The 26708-nt window shown below is 37.4% G+C and overlaps 2 protein-coding genes across 2 annotated transcripts; both read right to left on the bottom strand.

Annotated features, from left to right (window-relative positions):
• Nucleotides 1-1589: 1589 nt before the first annotated feature.
• Nucleotides 1590-9552, bottom strand: ist1 (IST1 factor associated with ESCRT-III). The gene is made up of 10 exons (XM_039690803.2): nucleotides 9423-9552; nucleotides 8608-8705; nucleotides 8356-8536; nucleotides 6773-6860; nucleotides 6604-6687; nucleotides 4415-4525; nucleotides 4149-4325; nucleotides 3771-3881; nucleotides 2245-2293; nucleotides 1590-2164 (listed from the first exon to the last, which is right to left on the bottom strand). The coding sequence occupies exons 2-10, from the start codon at nucleotides 8693-8695 to the stop codon at nucleotides 1998-2000; spliced, it is 1056 nt and encodes a 351-aa protein (XP_039546737.2). The 5' UTR covers nucleotides 8696-8705; nucleotides 9423-9552; the 3' UTR covers nucleotides 1590-1997.
• Nucleotides 9553-10242: 690 nt separating this feature from the next.
• slc22a31 (solute carrier family 22 member 31) lies at nucleotides 10243-26123 on the bottom strand. The gene is made up of 9 exons (XM_039690802.2): nucleotides 25616-26123; nucleotides 22387-22490; nucleotides 22159-22313; nucleotides 19200-19368; nucleotides 18732-18877; nucleotides 16661-16769; nucleotides 15279-15493; nucleotides 13560-13671; nucleotides 10243-10832 (listed from the first exon to the last, which is right to left on the bottom strand). The coding sequence occupies exons 1-9, from the start codon at nucleotides 26003-26005 to the stop codon at nucleotides 10388-10390; spliced, it is 1845 nt and encodes a 614-aa protein (XP_039546736.1). The 5' UTR covers nucleotides 26006-26123; the 3' UTR covers nucleotides 10243-10387.
• Between the last annotated feature and the right edge of the window lie 585 nt (nucleotides 26124-26708).

The raw sequence follows: 26708 nt of genomic DNA, 5'->3' as shown, positions 1-26708 counted from the left end.
TCTATCTATCTATCCAATTATCCATCCATCCATCCATCCATCCATCCATCCATCCATCCATCCATCCATCCATCCATCTATCTATCCATCTATCTATCTATCCAATTATCCATCCATCCATCCATCCATCTATCTATATATCCATCCATCCATCCATCCATGCATCTATCTATCTATCTATCTATCTATCTATCTATCTATCTATCTATCTATCTATCTATCTATCTATCTATCTCTCTATCTATCACCAAGGTCTCGCGAGAGGGCATGAAAGGGTTTTTGCAGTCGACAAATCAACACATAAAAAAGCAAGGATTTGTCTAAATGTTGTACAATTGTGCATTACACGTATATTTAAATGCAAAAGGTCTGTGTTTATGCATGTGGTTCACATGTATTTGTAAGAGCTTTTCATAATTGTGTGCTAAATTGGTAGGTTATGTTTTTCTCAATCACTCCGGCTCATTTTGACATTATTATTTGAGCTATTTATGTAATAAACGTTCATGTTGGTCAGATTTTTTTAAATTAAATGGATAATTTTGCATGCAATGGCTCACACAATAAAAGCTGTGAAGAGTTTGACAAATTCTCAGAGAGTCAACGTGCCAGTTTTGATCAGAGTTTAGTTATTATGCTAATTATTTTTGCACACGTGCCATTTGCTTAATTGATGTAAACAAGATAAGTTTTCCAATAATCAGAAACACATCTCGGCTTTATGCCCAGCTCCACTACTTCCTGAACTTCAGCCAGCTCCTTTGTTTCCAGTCTGCCATTATTGGACAAACTAATTAATTAACCTGGATTAATCAGTTCGTCCAATAATGGAAGACAGGAAGCAAAGGAGCTGGCTGAAGTTCAAGAAGAAGTGCAGCTGCATAAAACTGCTCTTAAGTTGTATTCCTTCACCCTCTAGTGGTGATAGAGTATATAACATCATGTAAACCTCATCAAACATATCAAGCATTATGGGATTCATTAATGGAAAGACTAGTTCCAGAAGTTTAGTAAAGTTATTTTTTCATTCAGTGAATCTAAGTGAGAAGTCATAAGGTTACGAGCAAATATACTTTATTACACGGCATGTTAAAATCAGCATCTATCATCCCTAAACATTGTATTTAGATGATTTGAAGACAAATTAGTGTTATAAACTCAAGAGAAAAGCAATCATACAGATATAAAACCACAATCCAATCCAATCCTAAATCATTGACACGGATGTGGTCAATTCTTATAAATAAGTCAATCATACACAGGTGAAACTATCCTGCAAAGTTCAGGAATTCAACTTAAATAGACTCATTACATGCAAAGTGAGATATTTCAAGCCTTTATTTGTTATAATGTTGATGATTATGGACTACAGCCCAACTTATGAAAAGGAGTTCATTAGCCATAATCATCAAAAATACAACAAATAAAGGCTAATGAGTCCATTTAAGTTGAATTACTGAACTTTGCAGGATATTCTCATTTTTCGAGTGTCGCCTGTGTGATGAAACCCCCACCAGAGAGAAGCATGAGCATGTAAATGACTTATTAAATGCTGTTGCGTGTCCCAGAGAGAGCGAGAGAGAGAGGTGTGGCACAGCAAGGCCACATTTTAAGAGACGGAAATTAAGGCAAACACACATTCGAGACACACAACTGGAGATCAGATCATGTGTAACCTCTCAGATAAACAGCATTAAACTACTAACTTCAGGAGAAAGAGATGATTGATGAACTGCGAGGCTGTCAATAACCAAAACGCTGAGTCACTTCGCAAAACAATTGATATGCACTAGCAACCCATGTAACGTAATGGAAACCGGTTATTCCTGCTCAGTGATTTACTAGAGCTAACACTTCTTGAGTTTATGGGTCAGCAAAGTGCTCATAAAAAGGTTGCGTTCTGTTAGTCCGTTTGTGTGCGACATCCCATCCTTCATTGTGTTAGGTAAGAAATCTTATATTACACCTCCACCGTGTGAAAACTTGTAATCGAGTGTTTAGGTCTTCTTCTTGAGCTCCTCGAAGCGCCGTGACAGGTCGTCGAAGTCGATGTCTTCCGACGCGTTGGCGTTGGCTCCGAAGGACGAGGCCGGGAGTGTGTTGGGAACAGACGGGAGTTCGGGAAGGTTGGAGTTGTCGTAGACCTGACCGGACGGGGTCGGGCCTAGAGACCAAACACAGCTTTTACAAACAGCATTATCAGAGCGAGAGTGGGAATGAACCATAGTAGGATAGAGCGCATACCTGGGATGACCTGGGAAGAGTCAAAGGGTTTGATTGACAAATCATCGATCTTAAAGAAACACATGAAACAGGTTATATCGCAAACAACAAATATCGCAAATATTCAATACTGTGAAGAGTTAGCTTTATTATTAGTGTGACCCGGAGTGAACCTGAACCCTGGAGTGAACATGGACACCTCATTTAGAAAGACATGAACATAAAACATCCACATGCACAATAGAAAATGTCCTCAACGCATGCTTTTCATGATGAGGCTTTTGTTTTTGTAATCGGGTTCTCAAAAATAATATATAAAACTTGGATTTAGATTTATCAGCCAATATATCATCCACAGAATAAAACATTTTAAAAGATAATTGCCACTTTTTCATCTCACAATTGAGTGTTTTTGTCTCACAGTTGAGTGTTTTTATCTCACAATTGAGTTTTTTATCTCACAATTGAGTTTATATCTCACAATTTAAAGTTTTTATCTCATAACTGATTGTTTTTATCTCACAATTGAGTTTTTATCTCACAATTGAGTGTTTTTATCTCATAATTTAAAGATTTTATCTCACAATTGAGTTTTCTGATCTCACAATTGAGTGTTTTTATCTCACAATTGAAAGTTTTTATCTCACAATTGAAAGTTTTATCTCACAATTGAGTGTTTTATATCTCACAATTGAGTTTCTCACAATTGAGTGTTTTTATCTCACAATTGAAAGCTATCTCACAATTGAGTTTTTATCTCACATTTGAGTGTTTTTATCTCACAATTGAGTTTTTTTATTTCACAATTTAGTGTTTTTATCTCACAAATGAGTGTTTATATCTCACAATTGAGTTTTTATCTCACAATTCACTGAGTTTTTATCTCAAAATTGAAAGTTGTCACAATTGAGTGTTTATATCTCACAATTGAGAGTTTTTATCTCACAACTGTTTTTTTCCTCACAATTGTGTTTTGATCTCACAATCGAAAGATTTTACCTCACAATTGAGTTTTTATCTCACAATTTGAGTGTTTTTATCTCACAATTCACTGAGTTTTTAATCTCACAATTGAGTGTTTATCTTACAATTGACAGTTTTTATCTCACAATTCTGACTTTATAACATAATTGAGACTTTATACAACGCAATTTTTCGATAAAAAAAAAAAATTACCGCAATTACCTTTTTACTTTTTACTCTGTGGCAGAAACGAGCTTCCATAGTTATCGGCTTTCAAACATAAAGATTTATCAGTATCAGCCAAAATGTTCATAATCGGTGCATCCCTAGAATATATGACAGCGATAGATGTGTACGCATGCTCTTCAGTTGTATTCATAAGCACACTTTTGCCTTTATAATTCCTGATTTATATGTATCCAGATTATGATCAAGTGCACTTTATAAATGAGGCCCCTGTTCGTCAGTACGGTTGTTAATAGAAAGAGTTTCTGGGGGTTAATGCTTCAATGTGAACGGTAATAAACTGCTCTTCCCTGCGTGGTGAACAGGTCGTCTCCGTCTGTCTGATCGCTTGAACTTACAGACTCATAGGTGGGGGGGCAGCTGGGCAGTTGTGGAGGCAGCCCTCCTCTCGCTGGAGCCTGGAAGTTGCTAAAGCCATCATAGGTGCCAACGGGACCATTAAAAGCCTCCTGGAGGGGGAATGATGTGGGACAGATTCAGATCTTAACAGACTTCGATTGATCAAGTAGAGCTGCACGATTAATCATTAAAAGACCCATCTTGATTCAAACACAAACGGGATCTTATTCCTTATTCCTAAAGCCTAGCTCACACTACATGATATTAAGCCCGATTTGCAAATGGTTGAGCTCGCCGACAGGTCAGTGTGTGCAAATCACGGGGGATTAGCGGGTGATGAATCACGCAGCTCTATTAGCCAGTTAGATGTGTCTTACAGCTCCTTTGGGCGTTGGGTAGTTGAACGCTGTGGGCATTGGCATCGGCATGGGCATGGGCATGCCAACAGCAGGAGCAGTAAACCCTCCTCCTCCTCCTCCAGCGCCTCCTCCTGGCTTTCTGAAGTCACTGTTCACATCGATCAGATCGGCCTCTTCCCCCGGGCACACCTCTGGCTGTGAATGTTACACACATGCAGAACGTCAGAAACAAGTGCTGCTTATAGAGGTGACCTACACACAAGGAAGAGGAGATCGATCCCTACCCGGACCATGGCATCCGGTTCATAGGGGACGTTGTAGTTCTTGGCGATCTCAATGAGGTAACGCTCCACCAGGATCTTGGGAGGGGCTTCCACGCTCAGTTTGTGCATGAGCTGCAGAAAGAACATACAACAACAATTTAAGATTTCCGTCGGCCGAGTAAAAGTCGTGTCTCTGACTGGTTAAGGCTGGTATTTGAACTAATTTTGAAGTCCCTCTGTGGTGAAAATTGAGTTTTTAATGTTGTTTATATGACTGTGTGGTGTTTTAATATGCTTTAAAGGATTAGTTCACTTTAAAAAAAAAAAAAAAAAAAACTTTTGCTGATAATTTACTCACCCCCATGATGTCATCCAAGATGTCCACGTCTTTCTTTCTTCGGTCGAAAAGAAATGAAGGTTTTTGATGAAAACATTCCAGGATTTTTCTCCATATAATGGACTTCAATGGGAACCAAACGGTTCAAGGTCCAAAAGACAGTTTCAGTGCAAACTGTTCAAACGATTCCAGACGATGAATAAGGGTCTTATCAAGCGAAACGATCGCTCATTTAATTAATAAATAAATAACAACGTTTAAGTTTAATAAGCTCAAATGCTCGTTTATGAAAATGAACAAATCTTTTTCGTGTCATTTGGTTCATTCGACGAACGAAATTAATGAATTGAGTCGGAAAAAGATTTGTTCATTTTGATTGAGTTCGAACAGTAGAGTCACACAGAACAGAGCAAGGCGAGCATTTGAGCTTATAAAACTTAAACTTTGTTATTTATTTATTATACCATGGTCTGGGTGAATACTCGATTCTGATTGGCTGCAGGGTGTCCGTTAAAAAGTGATAGAGGACACCTAGTAAAGTAGTTCTGGTGAAACTGCCTGTTTACCATTCGAAATTAATAAATAAATGCGCTGCCTACAACGGCTGTGAGTAACCATAGCAACAGGCAGTCACATGCTCTATCATCTAACGTTAGATATTATAGCCTAATACAACAATGAGCGACTTCGTGCTATTTCTTTTAACATTTATGGAGAATATGGCAACTTTGACGACTGGTATGCTGCTGAAGAAAGAAAAAATGTAAATAAAACGGAGGAAATTACACCGCTGCTGCGCTGCTCCATTGAACTCTATTGGTAACGACGTAACTTGCGACCATAGTTGGATAATGATGCTTTCGGGAAACGCACCCCTGAATGAGACCCTGCGGGAGTTTTACGCAGCTGTCCAGACAACCAAGGCAGGAGAAGGCTGAACGTTACAGCGTTTCAAGCCTAAGGAGCCTGAGGCAAATGACCCTCTCTTTGATCTGATTAATTTATTGCCCTCTATAACGTTAAGCGCAAATCGCTGGAGCTCAGAGCTAATTGTTTTTTTATTGTTGTTTGATTAATTGTTTTATGTGTAATAAAAAAACTATGCCTACCTTTGTGTTTCATGAAAAAAAAATGCATTTGTGAACCTGAAGGGATACGAGCTAAGCGGACTATAAATATCTCCGGTTGCTAGATAAACAGTCAGTCAAGTTATTATTTGTAAAAACTAGATTTAGCCTAATTAAAATATAAACTAATGTTTTATTTGGCAAGTGACCATGGTATAAGCGGGTTAATGCCCTCCGAGGTGTCCATTGTCAGGTTTTAATGGACTTCGGCGGAGGCAACCGTCCTCCGCTGCGCGTCGGCCGGTTTACGCCTCGCCGTCGTCCATTAAAACCTGACAATGGACACCTCGTCGGGCATTAACCCTTACTTAAACGAGCGATCGTTTCGCTTGATAAGACCCTTATTCATCGTCTGGAATCGTTTGAAGAGTTTGCACTGAAACTGTCTTTTGGATCTTGAACCGTTTGGTTCCCATTGAAGTCCATTATATGGAGAAAATCCTGGAATGTTTTGATCAAAAACCTTCATTTCTTTTCGACTGAAGAAAGAAAGACATGGACATCTTGGATGACATCATGGGGGTGAGAAAATTATCAGCAAAAGTTTTTTCAAAAGTGAACTACTCCTTTAAGACAAACCATGTGTAAATAATTGTATCCCTTAAAAGTCATCTTTAACCACCAAAAACACTTGAATGTAACTCGACACCCTCGCCTCATTTAGTATAGACATATAAACAACATTAAAAGCTGGATTTTCACCAAATGATTTAAAAGAGCTTCTTTTAAAACGTGTTTCATCATACCCTATCGTTAACTGTTCCAATCTGGTTTGTCCTACATAGCTTTCCATACTCTTTGCTGTATTTGGCACACAGCTGATCTGAAACCTGTGAAAAAGAGAAAAAAAAAGACATGAATGATTCATACTCGATCTCCAGAAATAGATTTAAGACGGACACACTTTCTACCCACAATCTTCAGCTCCGCCACTTCCGACTGCAGTCGAGGAGCCGCCCAGATGAGTGTGGAAACGGCTTCTTGTAGACCAGGGTCCAGTTCCCTGAAAGAGAGGATGGTGAAGATGAAGAACACGGAGCATCCGAAATCACACACTTCCCTTCGATACGGCCAGCGGAAAACAGTGTGTGACAAAATGGGCTAGTAGAGCTGCACGTTTAATTCAACCACACAGATTCATTATTTCTATGTCACAATGATTTAAATGATCACAGAAGAACTGGGATATAAGTTTATAGTTCAGATATAAACACTGATGTCTACAGTAGAGATCAAAATTACTTTTTGAAAGTAACTCAACACTTCAAATAACGATTGTATCATTACATCGTTACACCAGTAGGTGGCGACACATGACTGTTAAAAATGTATGTCAGTGAATCATTCATTAAAGAGATTCGTTCAAAAACACTGATTCATCCAGTAATGAAATGAGTGAGCGATTCAATCATTCACTCACCCCGATTAAAAAAAAATGTTTAATAGACTGCAGCAATTAACATTTATTCCATCAATTACAGTGTTACACCAGTAGGTGGCGACAAGTGACTGTATTTTTCACTGAGTCACTCATTCAAGAAATTCGTTCAAAAATGTTGATTCATCCAGTAATGAAATGAGTGAGCGATTGAATCATTCACTCACCCTGATTAAAAAATGTATAATAAACTGCAGCAATTAACGTTTTTTCATCAATTACAGTGTTACACCTTTAGGTGGTGACACGTGACTGTTAAAAATGTATGTCAGTGAATCATTCATTCAAGAGATTCGTTCAAAACGATGATTCATCCAGTAATGAAATGAGTGAGCGATTGAATCATTCACTCACCCCGATTAAAAAAAAAAGTTTAATAGACTGCAGCAATTAACATTTATTCCATCAATTACAGTGTTACACCAGTAGGTGGCGACAAGTGACTGTATTTTTCACTGAGTCACTCATTCAAGAAATTCGTTCAAAAATGTTGATTCATCCAGTAATGAAATGAGTGAGCGATTGAATCATTCACTCACCCCGATTAAAAAATGTATAATAAACTGCAGCAATTAACGTTTTTTCATCATTTACAGTGTTACACCAGTAGGTGGCGACACGTGACTATATTTTTCTCTTATCTTATACCTCATCTTTTGTTGTCAAAACTGACTACGTCCACACAAGCATATGATTGCGTGCAGATATACTGTCAAAGCAAATCTGGCTACATTACTGCCGTTCTTGACAATGCACCTTTGTAAAAGTAATATATATTACCAATATAGACATAGAGAGACACACGTCCGGGAAAAAGAGGATGGTAACCCCGACTACTCAGCTTTCTCCACAGAAAAAGAGCCTGCTAGCTTAGCATCCAAAAAAAGATGGCCGACACTATGTTGATTCTGTGAGTGAGATCGCCCTCTATGGGCGGGAGGAGGATATGCGGGACAGACCCGACTACTGACTGTTGTCTTTAACCTCCGGACAAAACATCCTAAATGTCATTTTTGCGTGATTTTTGTGATTGTGATCCGAGAATAAAAAGGTTACTCACTTCATGGACTGTATTAACCCAAATCTGGTGAGCAGCAAATCACAGTATAACTCCAGGATCTCCATGGCCTCCACCAGATAATCCTCCCGGATGATGTGCTCGACCCGGATCCTCGCTCGCTCATCTTTGCCCGCTGACAAGTAGTCTGCAATTTCCTTGCGAGCCTTCTGAGCTAATTCGGCTAAATCAGAGCAAATCAGATTAGCTTAGCCCGTCCAAAACATGTGCAACTTGTAGACGACCCAAACTTACTTTTCTTCTTCTCAAGAAGTTTGAGGCGGTTTATGACAAGCCTGAGATTGACACGCAGTCTCTCTGACTTGAACCCTCCACCAAGCATGACGAGGGCTCTGTGGAAGATAAATATCAGGTTAAATGGACAGAAAGGACTTAGATTGAAGGTCAAATGGCAGATTTGGGAGATACCCCTCCTGTTTGGCGAGTGACGTCAGTGTCCCATCATGACGTCACCGTCATAACATGACAACAGCACAGGTTAGCTAACGTTATTAGAAACCTGATCATTTTAGATAAAAGTAACATAGTCCCCTATGTTACCCATGTCAAAAAGAGCATTAGCAGTACTATGGTATCCGATCAAAACAACGTGATTCAGTTTCAGATTACGTCGAATGATTGTGCTGTTTACAAGTACTAAAAATAATACCAAAGTACATGTCAAAACATATGTTAATCTAGCACTTTTTTTTTAGTTAGTTACACGCTTAAAGAAATATCGTCTCGTTTGTCATTTCGATTTCCTTAGAGATGTTTACTAGATGTTTACGAGTCATGAGAATTAAGTTAGCCAAAACAAGTGCCTAAAAAACAGTCTATTTGACTATCAGTCACTTGTTAATATTATTATGCATCGATGCTATTCTTTATAACGCATAAATACTATTTTAAACCGTTAGAAATCTGATCGTTCAAACCAGGAAGAGCCTCGATTAGCGGCTAAAAGAGCTAATTCTGTAAACAAAGTAAACAAAACCTACAGACACAAACCAATCATCATAAATACCCAATAAAAACGATAACTAAGATTTTAAAACCGTCATATTTACCTGTAAATTCCTCTTCGGACGCGGACAGCGAGTCGGTTTCGTTAGAATCGTTGGGCGAATGCTCGATTATCATTCACTTCCGCATTGGACGTGACTTCATTCATGACGCGACACGTCACGTGATCGGCAGTGGAAAATGGTTTATGATGGGGAAACCCCGTCAAATCACATGTCTTTAATGATGTCATGTTTATGATAAGGCACAAACTCGGGTTGGCTAGTCACTAATCCAAATGACAGACCGTAGTGAAAACACTGTTGTGAATGGCACACTCCTAAACATGATAAATACACACTTATTGTTCCTGCAAAGACTCGAATGTACCATGACACGATAGTTCCTACCTAGCACTGTTCATCCTGATACTGATATGTGAAATATCACGGCTCCGATTGGGAATTCAGGATCAAAAGTACATGATTGGTACAATAAACTGTTTAATTCCATATAAAACAAGTAACAGATACAATAATAAGAAAAAAAGTGGCAAAACAGTTCCTTTGCTTTGCCAGGCTTGGTTTTAAGAAACAACAACAACAACAAAACAAGACATTCAGAAAGACAGGAAGTACAAAACGACAAAAATAACGCATGAGATTCCACAAAATGACATCATCGAACACTTTCACACTCGTTTTCTAGTGATTCTGACATCATCGAGTGCGAATCCATCCACTCTGAGGAGTAAAAGTGTGTGTGGATGATCTCCAGCACTCCTCCGTGAACCAGCAGTGTGTGTGTGTGTCACAGGACTGCAGTAATGAGAGGCATGAGGTGCTCCTGTAAGTGGACAGGCGACGGCTCTATTAGTGGGAAACTTCATGATGAGTGTATGAATATGACCGAAATATACACTTCAACAGTCGAACGCTTGGATTCTCAACAGTTTAAGCACCAAGACGACGTCTTCCCCGGGAAAAGACACGGTGAACAAGATGTCCTGTGTGTGTGTTTGAGTGTAATGCTAGGACTCCTCCTCACGGGCGCCCGGTGCAGTGCCGTTACGGTCCAGCAGAGGCGCCTGAGCTTGTGTGTGTGTGACGCTGGAGATCTTGAGAGGCACGGCGTCTTTAGCGATGATCTTCCTGGTTGCGCTGACGAGACGAGCGTAGTTGTCGCGGTTGAACTCTGCGCCGAGCGTCTGCGTGCGCAGTAGCGGTGGGTTCTCCCGGTCGACCCGCGAGAGGAAGAGCGGAGGACGGCGCTGACGCTCCCCGTCGCGCAGCGAGTCCGGCAGCGGCTTGTGTTTGCTCTCGGGCAGGAGCATGATGCACAGCACCGACAGCACAGCGAACGAGGAGAACACCACGTGATGAAGGAAATAGCCTCCGTTATTCTGCAGCTCCATCAGAGACGACGCAGCCATTCCTACACACCCCGCAGACATGATGAGACCCAACGTGCCACCGCTGAGGACACACACACACAGTTTACAACACTCAAACATCTGATGTACACTAGGGTTATACACTTTATAGAAGACGGTCAGTTCCAGTACGTGATAGTAGCTGTTGTATTCATCGTAAAACACTACATGTGACCCTGGACCACAAAACCAGTCACAAATTGAGATGTATACATCATTTGAAAGCTGAATAAATACACTTTCCATTGATGTATGGTTTATTAACATAGAACAATATTTAGCTGAGATATGACTATTGGAAAATTAGGAACCTGAGGGTGCAAAAAAGTAAAAACATTGAGAAAATCGCCTTTAAAGTTGTGCATTATTCATGCTTTTGCTGCATCCATTTATACATTCTTTATACATACATATATATATATATATATATATATATATATATATGAAGAGTTCAGATGCAAAAGCCTCTAAATGCCATTTGAAATTTTCTTCTTTAATGATGATTTTTATCAAACTTGTATATTTAAGTTCAGTGATTTCACTTAAATGGCAATGATAATTACCTATTAATTGTTATTTAAGTGAAATTACTGAACTTAAATATACAAGTTTGATAAAAATCATCATTAAAGAAGAAAATTTCAAATGGCATTTAGAGGCTTTTGCATCTGAACTCTTCATATATATATATATATATATATATATTTACGGTAGGAAATTTGCTAAATATCTTCATGGAACATGATCTTTACTTAATATTCTAATGATTTTTGGCATTAACCCTCTGATGGTCTTTGTTTAGGAGTCACGTCCTGAGCCTTCCCGGTCAGAAGTGACCGAACACCTAAAAATGAAACTTCCTCCATCCCAGTAAAAACCAATGCAATTTATTTTTGTTCTATAATATTTAGTATTTTTAATTTAGTATTTTGAGACAATTTGATTGAATTTATTAATATTTATGGTATATTTTTGCCATGGAAATATATATATATATATATATATATATATATATATATATATATATATATATTATTTATTTATGATACATTATTCATTCACAAAGAAAATTGGTGTCCTTAAAGGTTGGAGTTTTTCTCATTTTTCTAATTAAGGCATTAAGATCAATATCCAAAAGATGATTTTTTATTCCTCTTTTTAGGCAACTTTAGCATGGGGGTCAAAACTTATTCACACCACTGTGTATATATATACAGTATATATACATGTATATATATATATATATATATATACATGTATATATATATATATATTTACGGTAGGAAATTTGCTAAATATCTTCATGGAACATGATCTTTACTTAATATCCTAATGATTTTTTTGCCATTAACCCTCTGATGGTCTTTGTTTAGGAGTCACGTCCTGAGCCTTCCCGGTCAGAAGTGACCGGACACCTAAAAATGAAACTTCCTCCATCCCAGTAAAAACCAATGCAATTTATTTTTGTTCTATAATATTTATTATTTTTAATTTAGTATTTTGAGACAATTTGATTGAATTTATTAATATTTATGGTATATTTTGCCATGGAAATAATATATATTTATACAGTGGTGTGAATAAGGTTTGGCACCCATGCTAAAGTTGCCTAAAAAGAGGAATAAAAAATCATCTTTTGGATATTGATCTTAATGCCTTAATTAGAAAACTGAGGAAAACTCCAACCTTTAAGGACACACATTTTTTTTGTGAATGAATAATGTATCATAAATAAATAAATGTTTACAGGGTGCATAAGTCAGGACACCCCTATGTTAAATTCCCATAGAGTCAGGCAGATTTTTATTTTTAAAAGCCAGTTATTTCATGGATCCAGGATAATATGCATCCTGATAAAGTTCCCTCGGCCTTTGGAATTAAAATATCCCCACATCATCACACACCTTCAGATTGGCATGGGGTACTTTCCATAAGATCATCTTTCAATGCAAATCAAACCAGCTATTAGGCGAACTGAAGTAAAACCATGCCAATCTCTCGGTGTGGTGGAAAAGGTGTGTGATGATGTTTTTATTCCTCTTTTTATGCAACTTTAGCATGGGTGTCCAAACTTATTCACACCACTGTGTATATATATATATATATATATTTTTTTAAATATATTAATTCAGGATTTTAGTTTAATATAGAGTCTAGACCTTCAGAAAAATTGTTTTTTTTGAAGAAGAAAATTAGCACCATCTGGTTACAGTATAGAGAAAATGCGTAGAATGATGGTGTAACCACTAGATGGCATGTACAGCTCTCTATGGAGAGGCATGTGAATTCCCCAGCTGTTTATGAACACATTTACTTTTTTTTTTTTTTTTTTTTTTTTGGTGGATTTGAATTTATATTTGAAACAATCTCAAAAACGATTTCTTATGAAGTCTTAGATTTTTTTTTTTTTTTTTTTAGAAATGGTGTTTCCCATTCATTTCCTATGGGGGTCATTTCTGACCGAAGACCAAAATTGGGACTAATTTTTTTACGACCACTTAGCATGCTCAGATCATGAACTATTTTTTTTTTGTGTTTACATTCCTAATGCCAGAAAAGTTTTGTAACATTCTGATAAAGCTGTGATTTTTGTGGACACACACACTAAATAACATTAAGAGGGTTATTAGGGATGCACGATTTAATGGTATTAACCGATATCAAAAAATTAGAATATTGTGCAAAAGTTCATTTAATCATTGAAGGAAATGGAATGTTAGTATTTTAAGCCCAAGTGTGTGTGTGTGTGTGTGTGTGTGTGTGAGATTACCGCACGACGGTGGGCATGACCTCACTGCCGAAGAACACACTGAGCATGGCTAACGCCTGAGACGAGAGCAGACCCAGCACTGACAGAACCAGGACCAGTCCTCCGTGCAGATCTGAGAGCACACATCATCAGCATCATCAGCTTCACAACAACACCAAATTTAGCTTTATTATCCCCAATGGGGCAATTTAGTTTACAAATTAAGTATATATCCAATTAAGTATCTAATAATTCAAACCTATTAAACACTGCTTCTAGATCATCACACACACCGTCATCAACTTTCTGCTCTCTTGTAATGTGAAACGCCATTTTTGCATGACATAGTATACAATTAAACACCTGACATTAATACTTGGGAATATTTGAAACCATTGATTAAAACATTTTGTTTAAAACAATATAGAGAAAGAGAGAGACAGCAATCTTTCAGCAGAAAAACAAAAACTGACCAAAATCTCCAGGAAAGATTGAAATGCAACTCTACATTAGATCAAAATTTCCACTGAGCTTGTTGCAAAGCATTCTGGGACTGCTTACTCCATGAAGGACACATTAAGTAGGAGTGTGAAAGTTTGGGGAGACGATTGATTCACGATTCTGAGATTTTAAATTCAGGAATGATTCGATTTGAGACAATTCACAATGAGATTTATTTAGTCAGTGGAGCTGAAAGCCTTCTGACCAGTGTTAGATCATGTAATGACCTTTATTAAAAGCCTTTCATGATTGGAATATGTAGAAATGTCCTTAAAGGAGTAGTTCACTTTTAAAAAAAACTTTTGCTGATAATTCACTCACCCCATGATGTCATCCGAGATGTCCACGTCTTTCTTTCTTCAGTCGAAAAGAAATTAAGGTTTTTGATGAAAACATTCCAGGATTTTCTCCATATAATGGACTTTAATGGGGACCAAACGGTTCAAGATCCAAATGAGAGTTTCAGTGCAGCTTCAAATGGCTTTAAACGATTCCAGACTATGAATAAGGGTCTTATCAAGCGAAACGATCACTCATTTAATAAATAAATAACAAAGTGTAAGTTTTATAAGCTCATCAAAATGAACAATCTTTTTCCCGAGTCATTTGGTTCATTCAACGAACGAAACGAACGAATTGACTCTGAAAAAGATTCGTTCATTTTGATGAACAGGAGAGTCACGAACGCGCATCACAGAACAGAGCAAGGCGAGCATTTGAGCTTATAAAACTTAAACTTTGTTATTTATTTATTAAATGAGCGATCGTTTCGCTTGATAAGACCCTTATTCATCGTCTGGAATCGTTTAAAGCCCTTTGAACAGTTTGCACTGAAACTGTCTTTTGGACCTTGAACCGTTTGGTTCCCATTGAAGTCCATTATATGGAGAAAATCCTGGAATGTTTTCATCAAAAACCTTAATTTCTTTTCGACTGAAGAAAGAAAGACGTGGACATCTTGGATGACATCATGGGGGCGAGTCAATTATCAGCAAAAGTTTTTTCAAAAGTCAACTACTCCTTTAAGCCCGAAGCATTGTATTGTAAAAGTATTGTTAGTTCATGTTAACTATTGTGTAGGAGGATAGTGTATAATATAATACACTGCCGGCCAAAACAAAGTAGTAGTAGTCGCTGTTTGGATTTTGCATAAGAGTCTATGATTAGATCACTATTGCAGTGATCATTATGTTTTTAGCATTTTTGTTATATGTGTGTGTGTGTGTGTGTGTGTCTTACACTGTGTGAGAGCGAGCAGCAGCAGCGAGGACAGGCCCGTGACGATGGCTGACAGCAGTAAGATCCCCCTGCGGCCGAAGCGGTCCACACACACACACAGGAACACACAGGCCAGTGCGCCGGTCAGCACGCGCAGGGAGTAACTGAAGTAGAAGTGTGTGTAGTAGATGTGCAGGTTGCGTGTGAAGCAGTACTGGATCCCGGTGCCGATGAAGCTGACGGGACAGGGAACGGGAGTCCGTTAGAGAAACGGGTCATGATGCACTTTTATATGGTGTGTGTGTGTGTGTAGTAGAGCCCGATCGATACAGGATTCTGAAGGCCGATACCGATACAAATATTTGTTGGTTTTAAAATCCGATATATCGGCCGATATTTTTTATTTTATTTTTTTCAGAAACGCGCAACAAAACATTAACAGATTTCCCTAACATTAGTTATTTGTAGTTATTTATGAGTTTTAATTAAAATAACATGATAATGGATATTAAAAAGAAATTTGTTTCTTTTATTGTCGCAACAGAACAGAGGAGGAACCAAAGCTCATTAATTAATTAACAAAGCTCATTAAATTCCACTGATGATAGTGGCATTAGCTAGCTTTGTGGTTAGCTAGAATGTGTTGCGCGTTATAAACGAGTGTTGCCAACAGGAGCGTGTAGAGTGCCCTCTGGTGGACAAACCATACAACTCCAACACTCGTGACATGGTTCAAGCGTGTTTCATCCGTTTTTATTTTATTTTTTAAATATTCATTTATCGGCCTTTATAACTGCCGATACCGATAGTTTGGAAAATGCCTAATATCGGCCGATAATATCGGTCTGGCTCTAGTGTGTAGTAAGGCTGTCAAACGATTAATCGCATCCAAATTAAAAGTTTGTGTTTACATAATATATGTGTGTGCACTGTGTATAATTATTTTAAATATATAAACACACACACATTATAAAAATATTATTTATATATAAAACATTTATATTTATATATAATATAAATAAGATATAAATCTATATACAGTATATAAATGAAAATAATTCTTAAATCTATACAAGCATGTGTGTGTATTTATATATTTAAAATAATTATACACATATTATGTAAACACAAACTAATATATTTAATATATTTATACACACACACACCCAAATGAATGCTATTGTTCGCAACATCTCCATTTGCAAAGTATTTGTACTTAAGGCAAAATGAGCCGATCACAGAACACGCGGGCATGGATGATGGAATATGATCAGAAGAGTTTCGAAAAGTTGCTTCGCTGGCTAATATTACCCACAATGCCTTTCTCAACGGAAGTTTGTGCGTTTAATATCACACACTCACGTGTGTAGCAGAAGTGTGTTTCAGTTTCAGGAGTAACTTACAGAGTGAACCCCAAAATCAGGCAGTTCTTCCAGATGACTCTGGTGTGACGCAACTCCATCACATGATGACACTCCGGCCGCACGTCTTCAGGGAACATCTCATCTATCTCTACAGACAGGGGGAGAGGGAGAGAGACAGAGAGAGAGAGGGAGAGAGAGAGGGAGAGAGAGAGAGAGAGAGAGATTATACTTTTTTAAATAACTGGTAATTTCCTGTTATCCGGACCCCACGATGGCCTACCCCTAACCCCGCCCCTAAACCTATCCATCACTGGGGTTAAGACCAATCAGGGACGATTGACCTACCCCTAACCCCGCCCCTAAACCTACCCGTCACTGGGGTTAAGACCAATCAGGGATGATGGCCTACCCCTAACCCCGCCCCTAAACCTACCCGTCACTGGGGTTAAGACCAATCAGGGATGACTATAGTTCCTAAATGGTATATGGTGGGGAAAAGTACCAATAAACTTTTTAAAGCAATTTATTCCACCATTAAAAAAATAACAAATAAAAACATAATTTAACCAACCATTACCATTAAAAAAAAAAAAAAAAAGATGTTCACCTTCTATAAAAATCTAACTTTTGTTTACACAGCATTTCTTCTCAAACATTAGGATGTTGCAATTTAATTTTTATTAAATTAATATTCTAATCGTATCCTAGATTCAAGCAAGGCCTTGAACAAATTCACCATATTAACTTTTTGTCCTTCCATTTCAATTTTATAAGCGTTCCAGATGGCTAAATTTGCTTGACCAACCAAAGAATGAGAAGCAGTGCAGATTTCCCACTGATCACGGGAAGATTTACACCCCAAAACTTGAAATATTATTGCTAAATTTTACCCAAAACATCAAAAAGTGGAGATAACTTACAACAAACACTGCGTCAAGGTCATTACACAAGTGGACAGCTGCCAGATGTGTGTGTGTGTTTGACCTCACCTCAGTGTGTTTCCCTACTGTCCACCACAGTGACCCTCAGTAATGTGTGTGTGTGTGTTAAAACACTGGGGTATCAACTGTTCACAGATATTCTAATTTGTTACTGTTAATTTGTACAATTAATTTAATTTGTATGTTTTAATATTGTACTATTTTGATGTCTTTATAATTATTCTATGCATTCCAAGCTTTGGCAATTTTGTAATATGTACAGTCATGCCAATAAAGCAATTTGAATTGAATTAAGAGAGGGAGGGCGAGAGACATAGGAAAGAGTTGGTATATTTCTGACCATCACATTCCAGTGAATATCTCAGGGTGGGACGGTCTTGATTCCTCAAATTAAACACCTAAATGGGTCTATTGACTGCGCGATGGCTCTGGATTTGTGCTAATGTGACTCAGGCTTCAGACTCAGAGAGCGGGAGTACTGGGAACCGAAGAGCCGGCCCGTCACGAGACACACTAGTGAAGAGCGGGAACCAAACGGTTCATGAGAGTTTCAGTGCAAACTGTTCAAAGGGCTTTAAACGATTCCAGACGATGAATGATGAATCAAAACAACGAATCTTTTTCGGAGTCAAATCATTCATTTCGTTCGTTGAATGAACCAAATGATTTGAAAAAAGATTCGTTCATTTTGATGAACGAGTTCGAACAGGAGAGTCACGAACGTGACCATTTGAGCTTATAAAACTTAAACTTTGTTATTTATTTATTAAATGAGTGATCGTTTCGCTTGATAAGACCCTTATTCATCGTCTGGAATCATTTAAAGCCCTTTGAACAGTTTGCACTGAAACTGTCTTTTGGATCATGAACCGTTTGGTTCCCATTGAAGTCCATTATATGGAGAATGATTTCCCTAAAAACCTTAATTTCTTTTCGACTGAAGAAAGAAAGACGTGGACATCTTGGATGACATCATGGGGGGGTGAGTAAATTATCAGCAAAAGTTTTTTAAAAGTGAACTACTCCTTTAATTTAATATACAATGGTTTAAAATTTGTCAAATAAATTGGAAAACGTGTTTATTCGTACTTCGGCCAAGTGTTTTATTATATTGGGTTCGGCTTCGGTGCATGTGTGGAGACGGGAGTGTGTGAGGCGGAGATTCTCACCGGACAGCAGTGTTTCAGCAGGGAAGAGCTCGTCACTAACACACACACCGTTTCGTGCTGAAAACGACTGGAGACACTTCTTCGCTTGAGGAATCTGAGATGTGGCCAAGAGCCAACGAGGGGATTCTGGGAACACTGAAGCACAGCTTGTGTGCGCAACACACACACAAATCACATAATTAGTGGTGCTTACTCAATGCAAACTTTACAAAACAAGTTTCATAGTGCAAATTTGGTGTGAACATGCATCAACACATCAACAAGTACAATTAAAATAGAGAAATCAATATTATGATTATTAACTCATGGGGCTCTTTTAATTAATTTTTTGGGGAATTAATATGACATTTATATATATATCTGCCAAAATGACCATCTGTTGCTTTATGTTTCAAACATGAAGTAGTCAGAATGTACTGCTCCTTCAAAGAAAACGACACACACACAGACAGTATTCATACGGCTCACCACCAATAGGAGAGCAGTAACAGCAGGGGAAGTGTGGTGACGGCCTGAAGAACGGGCCAATCACGGCACAGCACTGCCAGCCCCGGCAACAGCAGCTCGGCAAACAATGCAAAGAAGCCGCTGACCATCGACACCATGAGTCTGTGCGGCGGGTCACACCACTCCAGTCCTGCAGGATTAATCAATCAAACATAACAGCCAATCAGAACAGAGTGTGGGCGGAGTCTCTCTGCAAGCGCACCGCACTCACAATTAAATCAAACATAACAGCCAATCAGGAGAGAGTGTGGGCGGAGTCTCTCTGCAAGCACATTGCACTCACAATTAAATCAGTTAAACATAACAGCCAATCAGAAGAGAGTGTGTGGGCGGAGTCTCTCTGCAAACGCACTGCACTCACAATTAAATCAAACATAACAGCCAATCAGAAGAGAGTGTGTGGGCGGAGTCTCTCTGCAAGCACACTGCACTCACAATTAAATCAAACATAACAGCCAATCAGAAGAGAGTGTGTGGGCGGAGTCTCTCTGCAAGCACACTGCACTCACAATTAAATCAAACATAACAGCCAATCAGAAGAGAGTGTGTGGGCGGAGTCTCTCTGCAAGCACACTGCACTCACAATTAAATCAAACATAACAGCCAATCAGAAGACTGTGTGGGCGGAGTCTCAAAGCTGAACGTTCAACGTCATTACTCCAGTGTCACATGATCTTTCAGAAATCACTCTAATAGGATCACTTGATTCTCAATCAATATCAATTGTTATTGACTTTCAATAATTAATAATAGTTTCTTTAATATTATCAATGTTGATTTCATGTTTATACAATCAATAGAAAGCATTTATTTGAAACGGAATAGATTACAGATATAAAATATAGATATTAATATAAATGTCTTTACTAAATAAATGTTTGTTATAAATGTCAATTTAATGCATCCTTGCTGAATATATATACACACACACACATATATATATATATATATATATATATAAATAAATATATATAATTTATTTATCGTGCTCATCCCAAACTTTTGAATGATAGCGTATCACAATTTCCACAATAAATTAAGCAGTAAAAAAAAATAATCATAAATGTTTCTTGATCATCAACTCATATTCGAGTGATTTCTGAAGGATCATGTGACACTGAAGACTGGAGTAATAATGAACATTCAGCAGCTTTATCACAGGAATAAATTACATTTTATAATACAGTCAAATAGAAAACAGTTATTTTAAATTGTAAAAAAAAAAAACAATTTTGACTATTTCTGATCGAATAACTGAAGTCTCATCAAGCTGAAAATACTTCTTACATACGAAACTCTTTCAACACTGTTATTGTGAGATGTGGACACCAGTAATCATCAGTGTGTCGAGTGTTTACACACACAGTTTTCCACACACACTCTCACATAACAATCACAGGAAGTGCAGGACAAGAACACGGACTCAAGAACAGAGATCAGATCCTCACACACACACACACACACTGAACTTTCCTCAGCCGATTAAACACACACTGATGATCAGAGTGAAGAGTGTGTGTGTGTGTGTGTGTGTGAGATAGAAGTGGAATGCTGTTCCTAGTCAAAGAAAAACACTCCTTATCAAGAGTCTCCTATCGATCAAGAACATCTGCTTACACAAACACACACACACACACGCACGCACGCAAGTCTAAACAACTCATTCCTCCTTATAATCTTTTATTTATTTAGGCATATCTACTCGTTCTTTATTATTAGTATCAGTTATATATGATTTAATAAAGAGTGTGTACTGTGAGTATCAGGAATATTATCCTTGACTAAAACTAAAGAAACATTTCTCTTAAATGAAGAAAAAAAGCTGAAATAAAATAAAATATTCAATTTAGTTGGAATTAAACTAAACTGAAAATTTCTAAACTGAGTTTCATTTAAGATAAAACACAAACATTATTAATTGGAAATAAATACAAATTAAAACCAGCTAAAATTGAAATTAAAATAAGCTAAACCTAAAAAAAAAAATAATAACGCAAATGACAAAAGCACAAAATTAAATGACTAAAAATTGAACTAATAAATAAAAATGAACTCGAATTAAAAATATTTATAAATCTATAGGCTAATAAAATTACACTTGTGATTGAGTTGTGATTTATATTTGCCTATTTTCATTTCAAAAGACTAAAACATAAACATTAACCAATTAATCACACCAAATATTAAAGTTTTTTTATACATATATTCTAACAATTTCAAATATAATCTCCAAATGAATGTAGAAAAAAACATATTATAATATTTATTCAATATACAATCTTTTTACGAAAATACCAAAACTGCAACTGATGTCTCTATGAAACATTTATTAATTAAAGCCATTCGTCATTTCAGTATTAAAATCGATCAATTTTAACCTTTAAAAACATAAGTTTTAATTTAAGTGAACTTAAAACAATATTTACATAAATCCAATTAGGAAATACACAGAAACACGTTAAACTGAAGAGAATTAATTGCATGTGCAAACCTGTTCATTTTGAGAGCCTTAAAAATTAAATAAATAAATAAATAAATAAATAAATAAATTCAAATATATCCAGACTTTGGTTGATAGTGTGCGTCTTAAACCCCTAAACACACACACACACACACACACTGTAGTGTTATCCGGGCCGCTAAAGACTCGAATATGTGATATCACTTCCTTGAAATAGTTTTACTTGTATATGATGTAAATTAAAGCCAGATGGACACTTTAGAGGGGTTTCATTAATCTATGGTGACTCGAGATCTGAGACTTAAGGAACATTTAAAGGGCCAGCAGCACTTCCTGTTGTGTAGAGTCAAATCTAGTCAAATATGGAGCTGGAGTGAACACACACTTGAGTGTTTCAGTCTCAGAGCTCGTCAGCTGCAGATGTGGAGAGGTCATGTGATGATGATAAAGTGTACTTGCGTGCGATGTAAGATGACAGAAACACTCCGGCTAGCGCTGAGCCCTGCAGGAGCCGCAGGAACGGGAAAGCAGAAGGACTGTTGGAGAGACACGCCATGATTCCCAGCAGTCCCGAGAACACCACTGACAGCAGCAGGCAACAGCGACGGCCCAACCTGACACACACACACACTTATTTAAGTCCACTTAGTGGTATGAAAAGTCACTGAGTGTTGAAGAAAGCCTCACCAGTCGCAGACGGCGCCGAGGAGGACATAGCCGACGGTCCAGCCGGTCATGAAGCAGACGTGCTGCAGCGGGATCCTCCAGTGATCGGCACACACCAGACCCCACTGTCCACACACACACACACTTTCAAACTAGCAGCTGGAAAACTCTAATGGTGGACACCCTCACGTCTCGATATCATTGTTGTGATACTCACTCAGAGACACGATAAAAGGTGAACAAAAAATGAACTGTCGATTAAAGACTACATTTGGTCTATCATTATGTGTGTAAATGAATATTCTTGGACAATAGAGACAACAGAATAACAACATTCATGATTCTGAAGATGAAAATACGGAATTATTTTAGACGAATATGCTGGCACTCTTTCACTAGATATAATTAAAATAATGTCGGACACTTTATACTGGTAACATTTGGCATTAAATATTCCCCCATTGCTTAAATTCAACATTATATAGTAGTTTAATGTAGTTGGGACACTAAAACTCTGATAACTATCCACAATACATGTTGTTGCATTTTTGTTTTGTGTGATATATTGTGACACGACTATGGAAAATGGACCAGCTAATGACTAAGTCCCGCCCCTCCACTTCCGGCTCATCGGAAAAAAATATGAATGGTAGTCAATGGCGAGAGACAACTTATCTTTTTATTCCGTCTGAACTGTGCCCTCAATTACACATATGATGTTTGTCAATTTAAAAGACAATTCTGAAAGTCAAAAACGTCGCCGTTTGTCATAAAACAGAAGAGTAACATTTAGTTTTATGTGAAAATCGCTCTGTGAACTACATCTCCCGGGAAGCGAAACAACGAGTGAGATCCGCTGCTCGTGTGTGTGTGCAGTCTCTGGTACAAAACACTCAGGTAGGACGGCGTAACGTTACGATTATAACGCAAGACTATAAACAATGACAGACAGCCTCGGTAAAGTTAGCTTTATTCATTAAGAGAAAATGCGCGCCTTTGGGGTTTGTAGTCTTTGTAATGACGTATTTTCACAGTCTTATACCTCAACGGTTTCACATCAAACTGCGACTTTCTTTACTTTAAAACGCATCTTTTAAATTGACAAACATCATATGTGTAATTCGGGGCACAATTCAACCGAGATCAAAAAATTGTTTGTCTCTCGCCATTGACTACCATTCAATATTTTTCCGAAATAAGGTCCCATGGTGGTCGACCGGAAGGGGAGGGACTTAGGCTCTCTATAAACCACCAGTTAAAACAGCTAAAACCATCATAAGAGCTACTTTGAGTTGGATATCACAGTAGGAAACATTACAAATTAAACATCACTGACACTCACTATTCTAATAATGTCAATCGAATGTATAAAATCACTGAAACATTAAAACTTTGTAGCCGATCCAAAACACCAGCTGACTGAGTGTGGATGCGACTTACTTTATTATATAATCAACTTGTATTATTACATTACAGCTAATGTGAAGCCACGCCACTGCAGTTCAACACACTCGGCTTCCAGAAGGATCTTTCTGCAAACTAATCCACATTTCATGACACGGAAAAGCTTTTATATTCCATCGTGGAAAAGGAAACATATTGCGAGTCAAGGCCTCATGAAAAGCTCTTTACTTCCTGTTAAACAGGAAGTCCACTGATCCCTGAGCTTCCAGTGACGACTTCAGGGTCTCATAGATTAAATATGAATTCATAACCTGTAATCTTACTCATGGTTAGTCAACAACAACGCTGTATTTTATGGCAGACAATTATGTATATCAGCAGATTTTACATGGTTTATTAATTGACATGATGGTCAATACTAATCTAGCCTGACTAATATGCATATTAAATATGACCATTATTTAAAATTAGGACGGATCTGGGATCACAGCACAATATAAACAATAACAGACAACTTTCTACATTATAAAACCAATAGGGCTGTCAAATGATTAATCGCAATTAATCACATCCAAAATAAAAGTTTGTGTTTACATAATATATGTGGGTGCACTGTGTATAATTATATATATATATATAAATTATACACACATGCTTGTATATATTTAAGAAACGTTTTCATGTATATAGATTTATATAATTTATATTATATATAAATAAAAATATTTTAAAATATAAATATACATATTTTATATATAAATAATATTTTTTTTCTTAAATATACATGCATGAGTGTGTATTTATATAATGTACGTATAATAATGTATAATAATTATATATATAATGTATAATAATTATACACAGTGCACCCACGTATATTATTTAAACACAAACTTTTATTTTGGATGCGATTAATCACGATTAATCGTTTGACAGCCCTAAAAACCAAACAAACAAAACAAAACGTTTATTTATTTATTTGCAAATTAGCAATTCCGCAAAATATTATTAATCGTTGGTAATATTAGTTAATAATAATAAAGCTGTTCATTGTTTGTTCAGTGCAATAAGGTCCGAGAGGCTGTGCTGTATCGTGTACTCCGCGTCGTGCCTAACAACGCCCTTCAGCCTTTACTTATTCAAGATACAGCACTAGCCTCGAGTACCTTATTGCTTTTATAAAACGGTTACCACATAATAAAAATATTAAAGTAAAAAAAAAATTATTAGAGCAACTTTCATGAAGTAAAATCACTAAAAAGCCTTCCTTCCGCCAGAAAAAAATAGTCCCTGACCGTGAAAAGCATCAAGTAAACACAACATAGGAACTGCAGTGCAGTGTTGCGCAGTGATACAGAGAACCGTTGGGTGAAGCGGTCATAGCTGTGTGTTATCATGAATAAAGCACAGCTATCGACCAATCAGAATCAATATTTGGAACTAACCGTTTTATAACTAAATGTTAACTAATACAATAATTTATTAGTAAATGTTGAAATTAATATCAGCTAAGATTAATAAATGCTGTAGAGAAGTAATTGATCCTTCTAATGAACCGTATAATTGCATTTTTTCCATCTAGCACATTTCATACACTATGGCAATTCAAAGTGCTTTACATAGAAAGGAATTAAAATACTCGCAACATAAAAGCAAGGATAAAACGGTTATTCAAAATCCTTTACATAGAAAGAAAGTAAAATAATCACACTATGGCAATTCAAAGCTTATAAATTAAAAATAATAACAATTCATGTTCTTAAATAAAGTAGACCCGTCGCGTCATAACTTGAGAGAACTCGCAACAGTTCGGTTCGCATTCTGACGGTTCGGTTCGGATACTAACCTCGGTCACCAAGTTGTTTTGTAGTCCCGCGGGTTTGGCGAACTCCCACCCAACCGTGCAGGGCACCGTGTCCCGCGGCGCGCTCTCCGTGAGGTTGCTAGTATTCAGCGGGTACTTGTACAGTTCGCAGTGACTGAACCCGGAGCCCTTCATCCACGGGACGGTGAGATTGAGGACCGCTTGCCTGGAGAGGTTCCCGAGCACGGAAGACGCTGGGAATAACGTCAGGTCGGGTTTGCAGTGGTACGACTCGGGAATCAGCGTGAAGAAAACATCGCTGAAGAGATTCAACGAGACCGCAAAGTTCGGGAACCAACTGAAAAGCGTCACGATCCGGTTGTATCGCCCAAATCCACCGATCTGAGGGTAGATTTTAGTTTCAAACTCCATAACTAGAGTTTTTATCGAGGGAAACAGCTGTTTCTCACAGGCATCGCAAGCTGTAGTGATGGGAAATGAACGGCTGTCCACAAACACACACTGGAACGCACTCAATGGTAGTGACGTAGCACATGGAATGGATTCATTTGAGCCAATCGGTTCATTTGGAAGATTCGGTTCATAGATTCGATTGATTCTTTTTTACGCTCAAAAGAGCTCCTTCGTTTCGTTGCGGTGATTTTTTATAGTAAGTAAGTAGTAAATAGTAAGTAGTAAGTTAAGTAGTAGCCTACTAATCAGTAATAATATTAGCTAATTATTCTTAGTTGTCAAGTCACCTTCATTTATAAATCTAGATTGTTTCAAAGCAGCTTTACATTGTTAATAATAGGAAATTAAAGCAACAGAGATTGTTTTTAAGAGTTGGCTTTCAAACACCACTTATACGATGTAAATACAACGATAGCGCGATTAGGCTATTCGGTTTGTTTAGTTTTAAAGCACCTGTCGCTTTAAATGAGCTCTTATACGTCTGGTGGATCCTGATTGGCTGTCGTTTGTGCATTGTGATGCGACTCTACTAATATTTTATATTTATAGCGAATATCTAGCCTAGTATATATTCATCGTCATAGTCCGTTAGGATCGAGTGATTATTAAAATGTTTTTACCGAATCAAGTATCGACTCAAACGAATCACCTAGTTCATGTA

The sequence above is a fragment of the Pimephales promelas genome, chromosome 1, assembly GCF_988280905.1.
Source record: "Pimephales promelas chromosome 1, fPimPro1.hap1.1, whole genome shotgun sequence".
In the NCBI taxonomy this organism is placed as follows: Eukaryota; Metazoa; Chordata; class Actinopteri; order Cypriniformes; family Leuciscidae; genus Pimephales; species Pimephales promelas.
The sequence above is the reverse complement of the archived record's forward strand: the minus strand, read 5'-3'. Positions and strand labels throughout refer to the sequence as shown.

Bases quoted from the DNA above. Each gene is read 5' to 3' on its own strand.
- ist1 (XM_039690803.2), bottom strand. From the start codon at position 8,695: ATGCTTGGTGGAGGGTTCAAGTCAGAGAGACTGCGTGTCAATCTCAGG. The intron at 6,861-8,355 runs GTGAGTAACCTT...CCTCTCTTTCAG, and splicing joins GGGTTAATACAGTCCATGAA to GGAACTGGACCCTGGTCTAC. The intron at 2,294-3,770 runs GTAAGTTCAAGC...TGTTTCTTTAAG, and splicing joins GCCCCCCCACCTATGAGTCT to ATCGATGATTTGTCAATCAA.
- slc22a31 (XM_039690802.2), bottom strand. From the start codon at position 26,005: ATGGAGTTTGAAACTAAAATCTACCCTCAGATCGGTGGATTTGGGCGA. The intron at 22,314-22,386 runs GTGAGGCTTTCT...TGTGTGTGTCAG, and splicing joins CTCGGCGCCGTCTGCGACTG to GTTGGGCCGTCGCTGTTGCC. The intron at 10,833-13,559 runs GTAATCTCACAC...GTGTGTCCTCAG, and splicing joins GTCATGCCCACCGTCGTGCG to CGGTGGCACGTTGGGTCTCA.